We start from the raw sequence: 14,532 nt of genomic DNA, 5'->3' as shown, positions 1-14,532 counted from the left end.
AAGTATTTATGGTATATCAAAATAATTATGAGTTTGAACATGGATTAATTAAAACTTAATTGAATTCACTAACACTAAGTAAACATTCTCGATTCGTTACGTTAAATAGAAAATATAAACACTATTATCATTATCAATACGAAATATGTTTATTTTGCAATATTATAGTGTACATGTGTTTGTTTATAAATTTATTATCACATTTTATGCGAATACCCAGACATTTTACGAGGTATTTGGTATTAGAATGGAATGCATGAAAACTAAAGTGTAGTAATTTAGTCTCTACAAAACTACTCTGTTGATATACAACTGTTCGACACATTGGGAGTGTGTTTTATGTTTGTGTCAACATTTTTCAGGTGTGTCTACTGACACAGTTCATTTTTAAACCGGCGAGACAGTGGCGAGTCTATTTTTATAAGTGATAAAGTACCATCATAAATATTTTTTAAGCACCGTGGCGTTAAATACAGAAAGAAAGCAAATAAAGTAGAGGAATCGAAATTTTGACAATATTTTTAGAAGTCAACTCGAACGCTTTTTATCTTAATTGATCAATATTTTTCTGAATATATTCGTAAACGTAGTGTAGACGGCTGGTTGACGAGTAATTGTGCACCATAGCGGTGGAAAGATATCGATCCGACTCGAATCGCAGCTTTCCAAATAGGGAGCCCGATTTCCCAAATAGGCAACAGTCGGACGGTTGCCGGCATCGCAGGCCGCAGCGCCACTATCGAGGACGCAACATTTTCCATTGTCTACACGTTTTTGCTCTCTGAAACCTATATTGCATCTTCATCGAGGACGTCCAGTGTTTATCTATAGACGGTGTCAGTGCACCGTTCGTTTGTCGTCAAATTCGATGTAAACTCGTTTTAAATGTCATGTCTAGGTTCCTTTATGTTCAAAGATGTAATTTTGTGAAATTATTTTAAAATCTATGACAAAAAATATATATACATCCAAAAGTGCCAAGAATTCGATGGGTCAATATGGACTTAGTCCGAGGCGTGGAGGCTGTAAAAATGATGTGATCTACGGCATTGACTAATCGCTCGTGACTGAATACTATCACTTCGTGACCTCCAGTTACCCTCTCTGGCGTCAGTCGAGATAAATGGCATATACTCGTACATAGTGTGTGCGGGGGCGCAGTCTGCCGGTACGACCTCTCTCGTGAGACTCTGTTACACCCACTGTAACCGCATTTACTAATATTTCAAGCGATTTAACTGTACGTTTATCTTTATTTCAGACATATTTATACTACCATTTCTTCTGACGGAATAGAATTTTATTATGATATGCGCTTGCGAATAAGCGCAGCGCCGGTCGATGGAATGCAGCCTTGGGGATCGATCGTTGTGCTCAATGGGAGAAATATAGTCACGAAATCAATAAGTACTCGTTGGCAGCGCCCCGTTTATTAATCCCAATTGAAAGTCAATTGGCAGTAAATCCTTTATTATTGGCATTTAAAGTTCGCTAGACATTATGTGGAGATATTATTGTATTGCAATCGTCATAGCGAGGATGTGGCAGATTTTGTTTAAACGCGAGGATTATGCATGCGTGCATACGGACGGCCCTGAGAAATATGTGGTATTGTATTCAAATGAAAAGACGCGTCAGCATGCCATAAGTGGCGTCGTTCATAACCATGCAATGTTCTGAGCTTTCGGCTCGTTGAGAAGTCAAGGCGGTATCACACGCTGAACATGAAAGTATTTGTAAAATGAATGTACTTTTGGCGTACGATTTGATATGCAACCAAATCGTCCGGAAGGTTACGGTTTATATTAAAAATTTATATACTTCAAGCTGTTGTAAACGTTGTAATTCGACTGTCTTGGCGTTTGTACATTCGAGATTTTACAAGAAACATAAAACTACAATTTTACTTTGATCATATTTTTAGGTCGTCTGAGCAGTGAGCGGTAAAGACGTAGGATTAAAATTAGGAAATTTATATAGCTAAGGTAGGTCCAAAAGTTTGATACCAAATTTAGATCGTAATTGGGTCAACGAGAGGCGACCGGGGATGCTTTATATCAACAAATATTTTCAAAGATCATTTTCCTTAAGCATTATTTAAATACGCAGTTATTTTAATATATTTTACGGTACTCATAAACGTTTCTTAACCAAAACGGAGCCTGCGCATTATATTTTATGGTTCACTAATTAATTATCTGCGCATGAAGTACATTAAGTTCCTATATTGTGTTGATACATGAAACGATCTGGTACTAGTTATACTAGTTTGGTGAAATAACTAAATACGGAGACTATCTTTATGTTAGCGTGTACGGTAGATAAATGGCCAATGAGATGTATCATTTCCACTAGAAATAGTCGCTCTGTATAAAAATCAACGAGGCTATTTTCAATACTCATGCTTTATTCAAAGACTAAATGAATAAAACGGATTATTAAATTGTTTAAAGAGTTTTATGGCATTAAATGAAAATTGAAATACGATTGGACGCTCTATGAAAATCAAGGAAGTAACCGGAGCATGCGCTTCACGACCCATAGTAATCGTTGCATGCCATATTGTATACTTTATTAGCGTAAATGTTGGCATCTCTGCTCGCCCATTTATCTCCATATAATTAAATGATCAAGTGAAATTATATTTAGCTCAGTAAACGAGGCCGGGTCCGCGTCGTTCGTCGTATACTCTTTCGCCATCAAACTATAGTGGAAACCTCACGAGAACTTAGCGTCGAACAGGACCGCCCGCGAGAGGTGACGATGACACAACATAACATTACATGCAAGCGGAGTGAATTCATTGAACACTTTACTGACTAGGTGTGGAGAATAAATCCGATCGCCGGCGTCGGTGGGCGCGTTTATCATCGTTACCCTTCTGCTCTACATCGCCAGGGGCGTAGTTCTGCCTTTCCGACGCATAAACTTGTTACTCAATTGCTAGACCTCACTCACGTGGAAGTCTTTAAAGTCTGGAGCCTGGGTAATTTATATGTTCATAAAGTTTGCGCAGAAGACTCGGTATTTTGAACGCGTCAGTCGATCGAAAAGCTCTTTAACTCCGATAAAATTGAAACACAAAACCATTAATGAAAGTTCTGCGTCGGTGAAATCGCTAAGGAAAAATCTTAAGTCTTATTAACATAGTAGTAAAGCTAGTTTATTCATAATTGGCGGTTGTGCCCACCCCGGCGGCCGGCGCACTGAGTGCGCCCCGCCCGTCGCATGCGTTGTCGTTCAAACATATTGCGATCATAATATCACGCGAGATCGACGCGCTCTGTACACAATTAAAATTTGCATTCATGTTACCTGATTGATAACATTGTTATAGGTGTGTGGCCGCTCTTCGATTGCGGCGTATTTGTGTTTAATTAAACATGAATTTATTAAAAGCGATGTACCTACACTTATGGGGGATTGGCAGTTATATATTTATTATTTAAGTTATGCAGCATACAATTTGAGGTCCTATGTCTTTCACATTTGTGGGTAGTAATTAAATATGTATTCATTAGAAGATATGAGAGTAGTCGTGGAAAGTAACATGCACCATCTAATTTCGTGTCTTAACGGCCGCGGCGCGGCGACTCATTTTTGTAAAAATATTCTATGTTTTTATGAGGTGCAACTGTGATACGCTCATCCTACAACTATTTGTAGAAAGAATCTTAATAAATTATATGCGATATTTTTGTGGAGTATCTTGGCTCCCATCCACTATTTGCTACTAGATATTATGTTATTTAGCTAATAATAATCGATTAGGTGATGAAATAATCGCCATAAAATGTGATTATTTTGGTTATTATTTTTATACAGACAAGAACTCGTTACTTTTACACTGTATTAAATAAAAAGATGATACAAGGAATTCATATAATCATTCTGAGTATATCATTTGGAAGCAGTTATATTTTCTTGTAGCTAATTGGTTGTTTTTCATTTAACAATGAGTAAACTGTTTTTATAAATTAATTCGCTCAATTGAATGTGTCCACCTACGTTTAATTTGTCTTAGTTGTATACGCTTAAGTATAATTTACAATTTGTTTTACCCAGCCACCTTCCGTATATATATTTTCATTTCATATATGTTCCTCTAATTGGTCGTCAATATTGGCTTTTCGTTATGTATATTTTATCGTGGAAATTAGCATATGACTTGAATGTAAATACACTGAACGACACGAACTAGTCACCAATGCTCGCAAAAGGCGCCAGCTATCAATGCAACTAGGATAAAATATAAGGATAAAGTATATTAATAAACAGCTATTAATAAATAATATTAGCTAAACAAATATAATCTTATTTAACTTTAGTAACATAGAACATCAATTTAGATTATACAATCTACATACAAGAAAATTATAAGAAATTTAAGGCCCCAATAGCTTCTGCATATCTAATATGTTTAAGGTTTCCTTGCTTAAAAAATATAGATACAGGAAATAAATATTCCGCGCTCCATTCTTCATGTTGCGCGAACGTAGACTATTTTCAAATCGCCATTTTTTTATTAATTCTGTCAATTAGTAAAAGCATTCATATAAATAATACTTAGTATGTACATAGAAACCAGTAATAAACTGTTTTTGATCAAGAGTAATAGTGGATGAGTATTTAAAGCCTCTATCTTTATTTAAAAGAGAGCTTTAATCTAGAGGAGCTTGTAAAATTATTAAAAAGAAGAATTAGAAAATAATTGAAAATTTTCAATGGGTATCCTATATTTCATATTACCACCGTTTAATTGGTTAAGGAACATTTTGATGAAATCGGCATGTTATAAAACCAAAAGGAATGAAGAAATCGCACATTATATGTTAACCCAGCCATAGTGATGAATTATTATGTTCTAGATCCGCAAAGGAGGTGGAAGTCTACACCTAAAGTAGATTAGTATATATAATTAATCACATTTAAAAATCACTACAATGAAACTTACAACGTCGAAGAGTAAGGAAGCACAAGGTTGTCAACCTTGCAGGACATATTTCGCATTGTTTAACCAAGTTCATTGCAAATAATAAAAAACTATGTCCTACTTGTTCAAAAAAGTATAGCTATGTAAATTCCATAATAAGTAAACGACCCTGACTTATAAAGTAAGGCGAGATATCGGTTATTGATGTACAATTATTTATTTATAGAACAGTAAGTGAAAGAGGAATTTAATTAAATATTGTAATAATATGTTTATGACGAGGTTGGAAAATATAATTAATGGCGTTCGATGAAGTCACAATTGTCCATAACGTACCATACCTATATTAGCAGTTTTGATTTTTTCTTGCATTAAAACGCTATTGATGTAATATTTATGTTAACATTAAATGTACCATGCGGATTCAACTGCTTGCAAAATCGGGCAAAAACGACTAAAAAATCCATTACTTTTTAAGATTTCATGCAACCTTTACAGTTTGATTTTTGAAGTGAAAGTGAAAGCTTTTTTATATCTACTTCAATATTAAAATTATTGAGCGTATTTAATAATATTTGTTTAAAATGTTTTGAGAAAGGTTTTTTTCCAAAATTAAAAATAAATAAGTATTACTTACCTAAAAATCTCAGTTAACTGGACAAGATAATAATTTGTTTATCTTTTCAAAAACCCAATAATAATCACTGTAATTATAATTATTATCGTGTGATAAAAAAAAAACTTATCAACCACTGTCAATGCTGTTAATTTAATAACTCAATTTAAGCAAAAACGTATTTTTTGTCAAATGTCACTGAATTATATTCACGTAAGGCACATTTAGCCAATTAATCTTTTAAGTATCGCGGCATAAATAATTATAGCACCAGACCAGTAATCATTAAAAATAAACCAAGTCTTGCATAATTAATTTGCTTATATCTTTGTTTAAATTTTGGTACAAAAACGTTCAATGTCAGGTGTTTCTGTTTCTGATACATATTATGATATAAAACTGGGTATATCGAATATCACCAACAGGTGTTTCTTGTAGCTAATAAGAATTATCGTTGCGCATCGATTTAATCGTCGGTACCGATAGATCAACCACGCCACCCATCGTGAAGGAAGCGAGCTACATAAGGAAAATTATTAATTATTATTTGAATATGATAAAAATATTTCCTTATTTTAAATAAAACTTTCATGCACATTTGTCTTGGAACTAGAATTGTTTCGATTACACAGTGAGACTTTCGTTTTTCTATTAAATTTTCTATATTAATATTACGATGAAGAGGCATCAGTAATATTATAATAAACACGTTATGGTAGTCTGTACACTCCATTACTTGTAGCCAGACGAGAGGTCTGTAGTGCTTCATTAATTTTTATAAATCTCAGACGTATGAAGTTTTCTATAAGAAACGAGACGCCGATAAAATAAATAATGGATTGTCACACGATAAATTGTTTGTACCTACACCTTAGATGGGAGCGTATTTCTCGGTACAGTGGTAAAGTTAATTAAACGATTTGTTTAACTCATGCATATTCCTGTACTTATGCTTAACAAGAAGGATCTAGTGTGGGAATTGTTTTCCACATTTGTAGATGATGAAATTGACTATTGGCTATATTGCTGCCTTAAGAAACTATTATGACATTAATAACAGAATGCACGGTTCGGCACAATGCAATTCTTATTAATTTAGAATGTTAAAATGTTAAGCTGTTTCAACCCTTTGTGATTAATAGTCAAGTTCGTTTAGTGAGTCGGCCACGTACCTCTCTATGACATGTAAGCTTATCGTGATCTATGACATGACAATACAGTTCCAACCGTGAGGTCATGCATGCAATGCTCCGCAGATTACCGATGGAAGCTATGTTTTGTATTTAGGTAGCGCTACCAGTTTCGAATCGACAGTTTCTCAAGAGTAACATAATATATTTGCAATATTATTATGCGCTCTCCTCAAAGTGGGCTCGAAAGTTATTTAAATGACACACTTGAATTTTTGTTTTTGTATTAAATTGGATACATTATTACTTAAAAACATATTATTCAAGTGAGATCGTGGTGATTTTGGCAAATTTATCGATATTGGACGATTTAAAATTAAACAAGTGCATATATATTTGGTAGGAATTTCCATAAAGAGATCGCGAAAGAAGTACAAGACGAGCGTCGCCAATACTTCATTTCCCTGGCGAGGCGCTTCTGGCGCCCGGCCAGCGGTTCCGAGAACGAGGCAGAAGGTTACGCGATGTCTCGCCTCACTTTATATGCCTAAATCATCTCACAGATCATATTTTTACGGATATTTAACTCTCGTATATCGTATAAAACGCGACGGAGGAGCGAGTGTAAAGGGTTGTGACGAGTTGAGTAATGGCTTTCGTTTTGGCAGCGATCGCAGTCGAAGAAAGAGAATCTTTGCCATGATCGATTGCAAGCCGAGACGTATTAATTTAACCGTCTTTTTGGTTTGATTATTTTCAATTGAATGAATAAACGGACGCGTTGACACTTATATTGTAAAACGAGGCGTGATTGTCGCATCCTTATCTAAGCGCCGTCGCACCCTCCTTCCTTATTAAATTATGCACCATGAAATGTATCTCGGCGTAATCTATAAATATCGTAAGTTCGTTTAAATTTAGTGCTTCTAAAGAACAGCAACTTCCTCTAGCATAGATATTTATTGAATAAGATTATTGTTTACTCAATTGACGTAAAGATCAATAAATTCTCACGCAACACATCTCGGCTGCTATCAGTGCACTCGTGGAGTGAGGTTAATTAAATAGTTACGAGAAGGAGATAACAGTAACGCCTATTTATAGAGACCGGGCCACCTTATCGATCCAAGACATCTGATAGTGATCTCTCTAATTCCGAATCGGTATTAACAATGTACTATTAGTACTTTATAACATGACGAAATAGAAATTCAATTACATAATAATTATTGTTTTAATAGATAGGTAACGTTAAAGTTTTGAAATAATCAACGCAGCTAAATAATCGATGTAATAACATTTCTAACTCATTATAGTACAAACTTGTAAAATATTACACCGCAGTTTATATGCTTTAAAGTTAACGGTATCTGTTTGATCAGGCATAGATTTGCGATTTAATCCTTTAAGGTATAACTACCTGGATATTTCTACGTTTCAACACTCGCAACTTTTATTTTTAGATGTCCACTGCCGAGTGCGGTATGTAAATGCAACTTGTTAACTCGTAGTCGCACTCGGGCTGCTCTTCTGGTGCTAAACTATTAGTTATAATTGTGCACGTGTACCTATCAACAATTACTCACTTTTATTCATTTGTTTTGTAATAAACGCGGTGTAGAATAACCAATAAAATGTATTATATTATATACATAAATGAGAATCCATAAGGAAGCATTAAACATCTGTTTTATTCTAAGCAGAGAAATTAAGGAATACTTCACTACTAAATTATTGAAGTATGAATTAATATTTGCAACTATATAATACATAAAAATCGAAAGCATCGTAATATCGCAATGTTTGCTTTAAAATTTTAATTGACTTCGAATATTAATTTAGAAGTCTGCGTAATTTAAACAAGTCTAATAATCCTTCCCATTAATTTAAATAACAAGGTCTGTTTACGCATTAGTTTACTTACTTTAATGAAATATAATATTAATTCGCATAAAATCGTGACGACCATTTAATTTTAATTAATAATAAAATTCCAACTGTTAAAACAACTGTCAGCGCTCGTGAAACATTTATCATTGTAGGGTTACTTTAAAGTTGTTCTGTTCATAGTTTGCAACGTTATAAATCTGCTTTAAACAATTAATGCTGTTTTGTACTTAATCTAAATCAAAGACGTTGCGTCAACAGCGAGGAAAACATTTACAGCGTACAGATAATAAATAACAAAAATACCATAGATGCGTCATAAAACGTATTCATAGATCCTCAGATGAATTATGAACCAAAGTACTAAAATAGTATTTTTTAATTTATTATTAAGTTAAAAAATTTGTCAACAAAAAAACATTCTAATAAAGGTAAATGTTGTATTTTTGTATATGACGTAAGCTGAACGAATTTTTTTTTCTAATATAACCTATGCTTTCGATTTTTAAATTTTTGATAGATGACGCATCTTTAAAATTTGGCGGCGAGTTTTGTTTTTAATCTTGATATTTTAATAAAAAATGTATTATCATTTTAAATGTATAATTAATTGGTGTTAATAATGACTTATGAGTTAATAATTTTGTTTCAGAATGTCAATTTGGCAAGCAAGCAAAAGAGCTTGGATCTACGTGGTTTGCTGACTTAGGTCCTCCGTTTGGTGTCATGTACTGCATCAAATGTGAGTGTATACCGGTACGTATTTCTTCTTTTAAATTTCAACATTCTTTTAAGATATAGGTATTGATACTACCAATAAAAATCAAAATAATACTAGGTATAGGTATTCTTGTTCATCGGTTAGAATTTGGAACTAGTTTTTAATTAATTTTTGACTAATAATATCAATCGCTTATTATTTGTCAGTTTACAAATTGTTTTTAATATTTTTGCAATCTCTGAAATAACGTAAAAAGTTCAAGTTTTGTTTATTATTTATTACTTAAGTATGAAGTTGGTTAGTTCATCATAACATTTCTAATTACATATAAAGATAAAAAATATTCAACTTGGACAACATTTCTTAAATTGTTTAAAAAACAATGCTGGTTATAAGCCAAGACGGTAATAAACGGTGTAATGAAGAGCATGTTTGAAGGGCGGCATTTTTCTATGAATGTGCAGGTTCTACTTAAAGCGGTTTTACTGCATTATTAAGTAAAGCTTTTATTTTAATTAAATGTATAAATATAGATTTTGCAGATTGAGCGTTATTATAATCGTTAAATACTGGTTGTTTAATTTTAGGCGCAATGTAATTAAAAACCAATTGTTGTAAATACAAATAAAATGTATTTACATAAACGACTTACCTACATTAAAAAAGCTCAAATCATAAAAGCTCGGCTCAAAAAAGGCTCATATACTTATCCTAGTGGATTTGTCTTTTAAATTCATAATTTTTGTATTTTCTCCCAGGTACAAAAGAAGCGGCGAGTGGTTGCGAAGGTCCACTGTCGGAATATAAAGAATGAATGTCCAGAGCCTTCCTGTGACACCCCGGAGTTGCTTCCCGGCCGCTGCTGCAAAACATGCCCTGGGGATGTTAACTGTAAGTACTATTTATTAGAAGAATCCTCATATTTCTAGACACTGTATATTTTCTGATTGTTTGTACTAAATATTTTATGGCTAATCTCACGGTAACGCTATTTGTAGGACTGAAAGTTCATTTGAAAGTTAAAAACGTTAAAAATAACGATTTGACGTAAAAAAAGTCAACCTACTTTATATTATTTAAATATCACCTTGATTTTTCTCGTCTTTTGTTTCAATTTCAATTGTTCATAATAAGCGTGCAATAATAATAATTGGTAAATACGTATTATATGCATTTAAATAAATAACCGTACAGTGACGTTAGGTTACGACGTATTAGCTAATTCTAACAATAGTGGTTTATAAAACCATGTCTAATTGTATAATAACGAGTGCTATACCTACTAGTTTTATACATATAATGATGACGAAACTAATTAATAAGTTATATTTATAACGCTGAACCAGACGTGGTTTGGAACGCAATAAAGATTAGGTACTTATCATTTATATTTTGAAATTTTATGCGAAAGAATTTTCCAAACGATGTAGGTAGGTATCGAAGAAGTGTATCGTACAATGTTTCGGTAATAAATGTACAATATCGACAGCATTCCTTTTTAATTTGTGAATGTGTAGAAGGAAATTAAAAATGCGAACCATAAATAAGATATTAACAATCATCAAGAATTCATGGTCGACAAACAAAACTTCTGCATAATAATCACGCATTATGAACCGACAGCCGACAAAGAGAACATAACAATGCTGTCAAAATATTTATGAAGAGTTGTAATAAATAATCAGATTATACGAACCATTTGTAAAGCAACTTTAGCCCGTTCAGTGGCTTGCGACGTAATCTTTTTCATGACACGTTCATCACATGCCCGTCACATTGCCAATTCAATTCCATTTCTTAAATTGATGATGTCATTCCTGCTTTGAGCCTTTAGAGATATACCGACTGATGTCATGCTTTTACCGATTTAAGTTTCGGTGCTAATTTGCAAAATGTCCTATGACCCTATGTAATATTTTATCCTAGAGTTGTATTCAATTTGACTTCCGTTAGTTTTAGTGTCTTTCCGAACCGTTATTCAGTTTGATTGTCTACGTCGAAAGTGATCTACGGTAAAGTAGATTTTAGAATATTGTGTCAATCACGTTCACATATTATGATACTGAGTCCAAATTATTATTAACACAATTTAGGCGTATGTAGGGTGGTTAGATTGCAAGTAATTTAATATCATTGGAAATTAGTTTATTAAAAAAACATAAAAACGGTTCGATAAAAGTGAGGATGACATTTTAATTATGATATTATCGGCCGTTAATATTTAATGGTAGTGTAATCTGATAATAGTGGAAATAAATATTATTGGCAGCAGGTTAGTGACTCATAGGCCATCTGTCGCGAAAAGTATCCGCACATGTGGAAATTGTATGAATGACATATACGTACACGTTTTTTTGTATTTTATGTTTGATGATCGTTATTAATATGCCGTCTTCGGTCGACTTGACTCGCTTGAAATTCGAGACTTCAACAGTTTAGTTAATATTATGATATCCATAATAAATTTAATGAACTGGAACGATTGTCACAAGTGTTCTTTTCGACCTTCGGTATGATTTTAAAACAAGACAGTTTTAATGTTATGTATTTGTTTTAAAATAAAAATAATTGGCATGATATTCATTTGCAAAATAATCGCTTAAATTAAAAAATATTTTGTTCGTAGCATCACGATTCAGGTTGAACGTAGTAAATCTTCATTTAAGTGCCACGCTGGTGACATTATTTGAATTCTTCATTAATATAATTATAGGAGGATCGGCAAATTAGTTGACTTTAAAAGGTAATTGCAGAATATGAGAAAGCATGCGGTACAGACGAAGTGACAGGAACTGGCGATGACAAATGACTGTGGACAGGCGCGCTCGCTCCCACGACTGATTCTCATCATTACCTACATATGGATGTCTACATTCGATCTGGATAATAATGCTCGCCGACGCTAATGTGTAATGCACAATTACGTCTTTCAGTCGTAGTCGAAAAGTAATTGCGTGAATTAATTCGCAAGCGACATCGGTTCCGGGGCACGCCTCGGCGTGGGTCGGAGGCGCAGGCAGCGACGTCGCCGCCGACAGCGCGTCTGCTGGCCTGCGAGAGGGATATATCGAGAGCATTACAATGGCATTACTCAGATGCACCGGGCTGGTGCAGAAATGGCACGCGCTGGTCCCCCCGCGCCCGCGTGCTGCAAATATAGCTGGTGCTGGTGGTTATTCCGGGCGCGGCCGTCGACCCTTCGCCGCGACGCCGTCTGCGCGCCTTTTTAGCGAACTCTACTTACAACGCACATATTTTTTGCGAGCAAATATCGACGATGTCAATGTACGAATCTCTTTTTTTAATCCCCAAAATTCTCAGGATCACAAATTTACAAACATTGAGTTAGTAAACAACGCGCCTTGTTCACTGTCTCGTTAATTGATTGGCTTAGCGCTCGCAGTTCTAAATTTGTCGCGTATGCAGTGAATTATTTATTTATTACTTCGTGGAATTAAGTAAAGTTTGATCAGTCCTAATTTAAAAAAAAAAACAGGTCTCTGCAGTCTAGCAAAATTGCGTTTTCAACAAGTTATTTGACAATTTTTTCCCGGCTAATGAAATGATAAACTGAATTTTTTTTTCTTGTTTATCAATTAGTGTTATATACGTAATGCGCGTGAATTTTTTCACATTTATAAAGTTACTTTATGTTACCTTAATCAGGCCTTCAAGATAAGTCTATTTCCCCCAAAGACATTTCGAGCTAAGTTTGTGCACTCACTACGTTGCAACCGATTACAATTTACACAATCTGATCAGCGCATTATTATCCTTATATAGTCGTTATTAAAAACTGCTGAACACAATTGCCGAAAAACTTATGATTTTCTTAATTAGAACGTTATAAATTCATTAAATTTCCCATTTTTTGCCTTACAAAATCTATTGATAAATACTGCTAAAAGTTATTTTTTCCATTAATTTATTCGAGTTGGTTGAAGACCAATGAGTATTAATCCTTTAAAAAAATTTTTTTTTGAATTTTGATAATTCCTTAAATATTAAAAAAATATTTAAAATAATTAGGAAAAATCCTAGCGAATTTCTTTAGTCGCGCTCCTTGGGCCGGAGCGTTCTGACGTGTGCTCTACGCTCGATTTTCCTTCATACCGAAGTGAAAGTTGCTCTACTTCATTAAATTTAATATTTTTGTTAATTGATTATTTTTATCTTAGTTTTGTGCAAATATTCGTATTTTTAAACATTTGATTTCGATATGGAAAATAAACGAAAAAAATACGCGTGTAACTACTAGAAAAAAAATTATCTTCGAACATAAAGTTAATGAAACCAAATAGATTGCAAAGGTGATTGGCAACAATTTCTTTATTTTACGGGGTGTCAGTAAAGGGATGTATATTTCTTTAAAACTAAAGTAAGCTCATAAATTTTCTTATAATATAATTTTTTTGAAGTTCCAAAAATGTTTATTTTTCGTTTGAGAAATACGAAATATAATACATATAAACTTGTATTGAGAACTTGAACTTCCCAAGTTCATCCGGGGAAATCCCCATACGGGGAAAATGATTTGTTTAATCCAAAATTGATCCGAGGTGTTTTAATTTTTTCTTCTAGTCATTTTCAACGTAGCGGCATGTTGTTTGATTATTAATTTTGTAACTTAAATACAGGATGTTGGTTTTATATTCTGATCTTACAGACGCGCTGACAAATTTAGTCCGCCATTTCTAGTTTAGTCTACCAACTCTAAGTACCAATATTAAAACGAATGGATTATCATCACATCATCAAAACTCAGGTGTAATGGAAGATCACAATAACATAGAAAATTCAGTGGGTGTTGAGAACTAAACAAACAGAAGTAACAGAGACGCGAAGAATAAAAAAAGAGGACGAAAACGATAATTCGTTGATGCTTTCCCTTTTCGACGTATTGTTAGGGTACATCACCAATCTGCAAAAAACAAAACTGATGATTCCCAATTGCTGATTAAAAATGAAAAACAAATAATCGACAACAGTGGTGAAAATTTGCTGATCACAATGAAACATCCTTCAGTGGTAGCAGATTTACTCATTTCAAATGTATCGGTGAACAGCGTAAAGGAGAGGAGGACAGGAAAACATTATGAATGTGGATGGTGGATTGTATACAGGTTGTAATCGATAAGTATGTGCAGGCGATTATGACGTTATTATTGCAGGTATCAAAAAACTTAAAACTGATATCGAAATTACTTTACCTAATGAGCAAAATGACAATAATAACTTTTTAAAA

General features: G+C 33.6%; 1 protein-coding gene across 1 annotated transcript in view; it reads left to right on the top strand.

Moving 5' to 3' along the window:
• sog (chordin short gastrulation) overlaps nucleotides 1-14,532 on the top strand; it is a 70,482-nt gene that overhangs the window by 23,777 nt on the left and 32,173 nt on the right. The window contains exons 2-3 of the mRNA XM_089702379.1: nucleotides 9,219-9,322; nucleotides 10,046-10,178. Of these exons, the coding sequence (XP_089558505.1) occupies nucleotides 9,219-9,322; nucleotides 10,046-10,178 (237 nt within the window). The remainder of the gene's footprint in view (nucleotides 1-9,218; nucleotides 9,323-10,045; nucleotides 10,179-14,532) is intronic.

The sequence above is a fragment of the Colias philodice genome, chromosome 13, assembly GCF_061535455.1.
Source record: "Colias philodice isolate Cphi_HAF_F1 chromosome 13, ilColPhil1 Martin Lab GWU primary, whole genome shotgun sequence".
NCBI lineage: Eukaryota > Metazoa > Arthropoda > Insecta > Lepidoptera > Pieridae > Colias > Colias philodice.
Note: the sequence above shows the minus strand (reverse complement) of the source record. Positions and strands in the feature narration are given on the sequence as shown.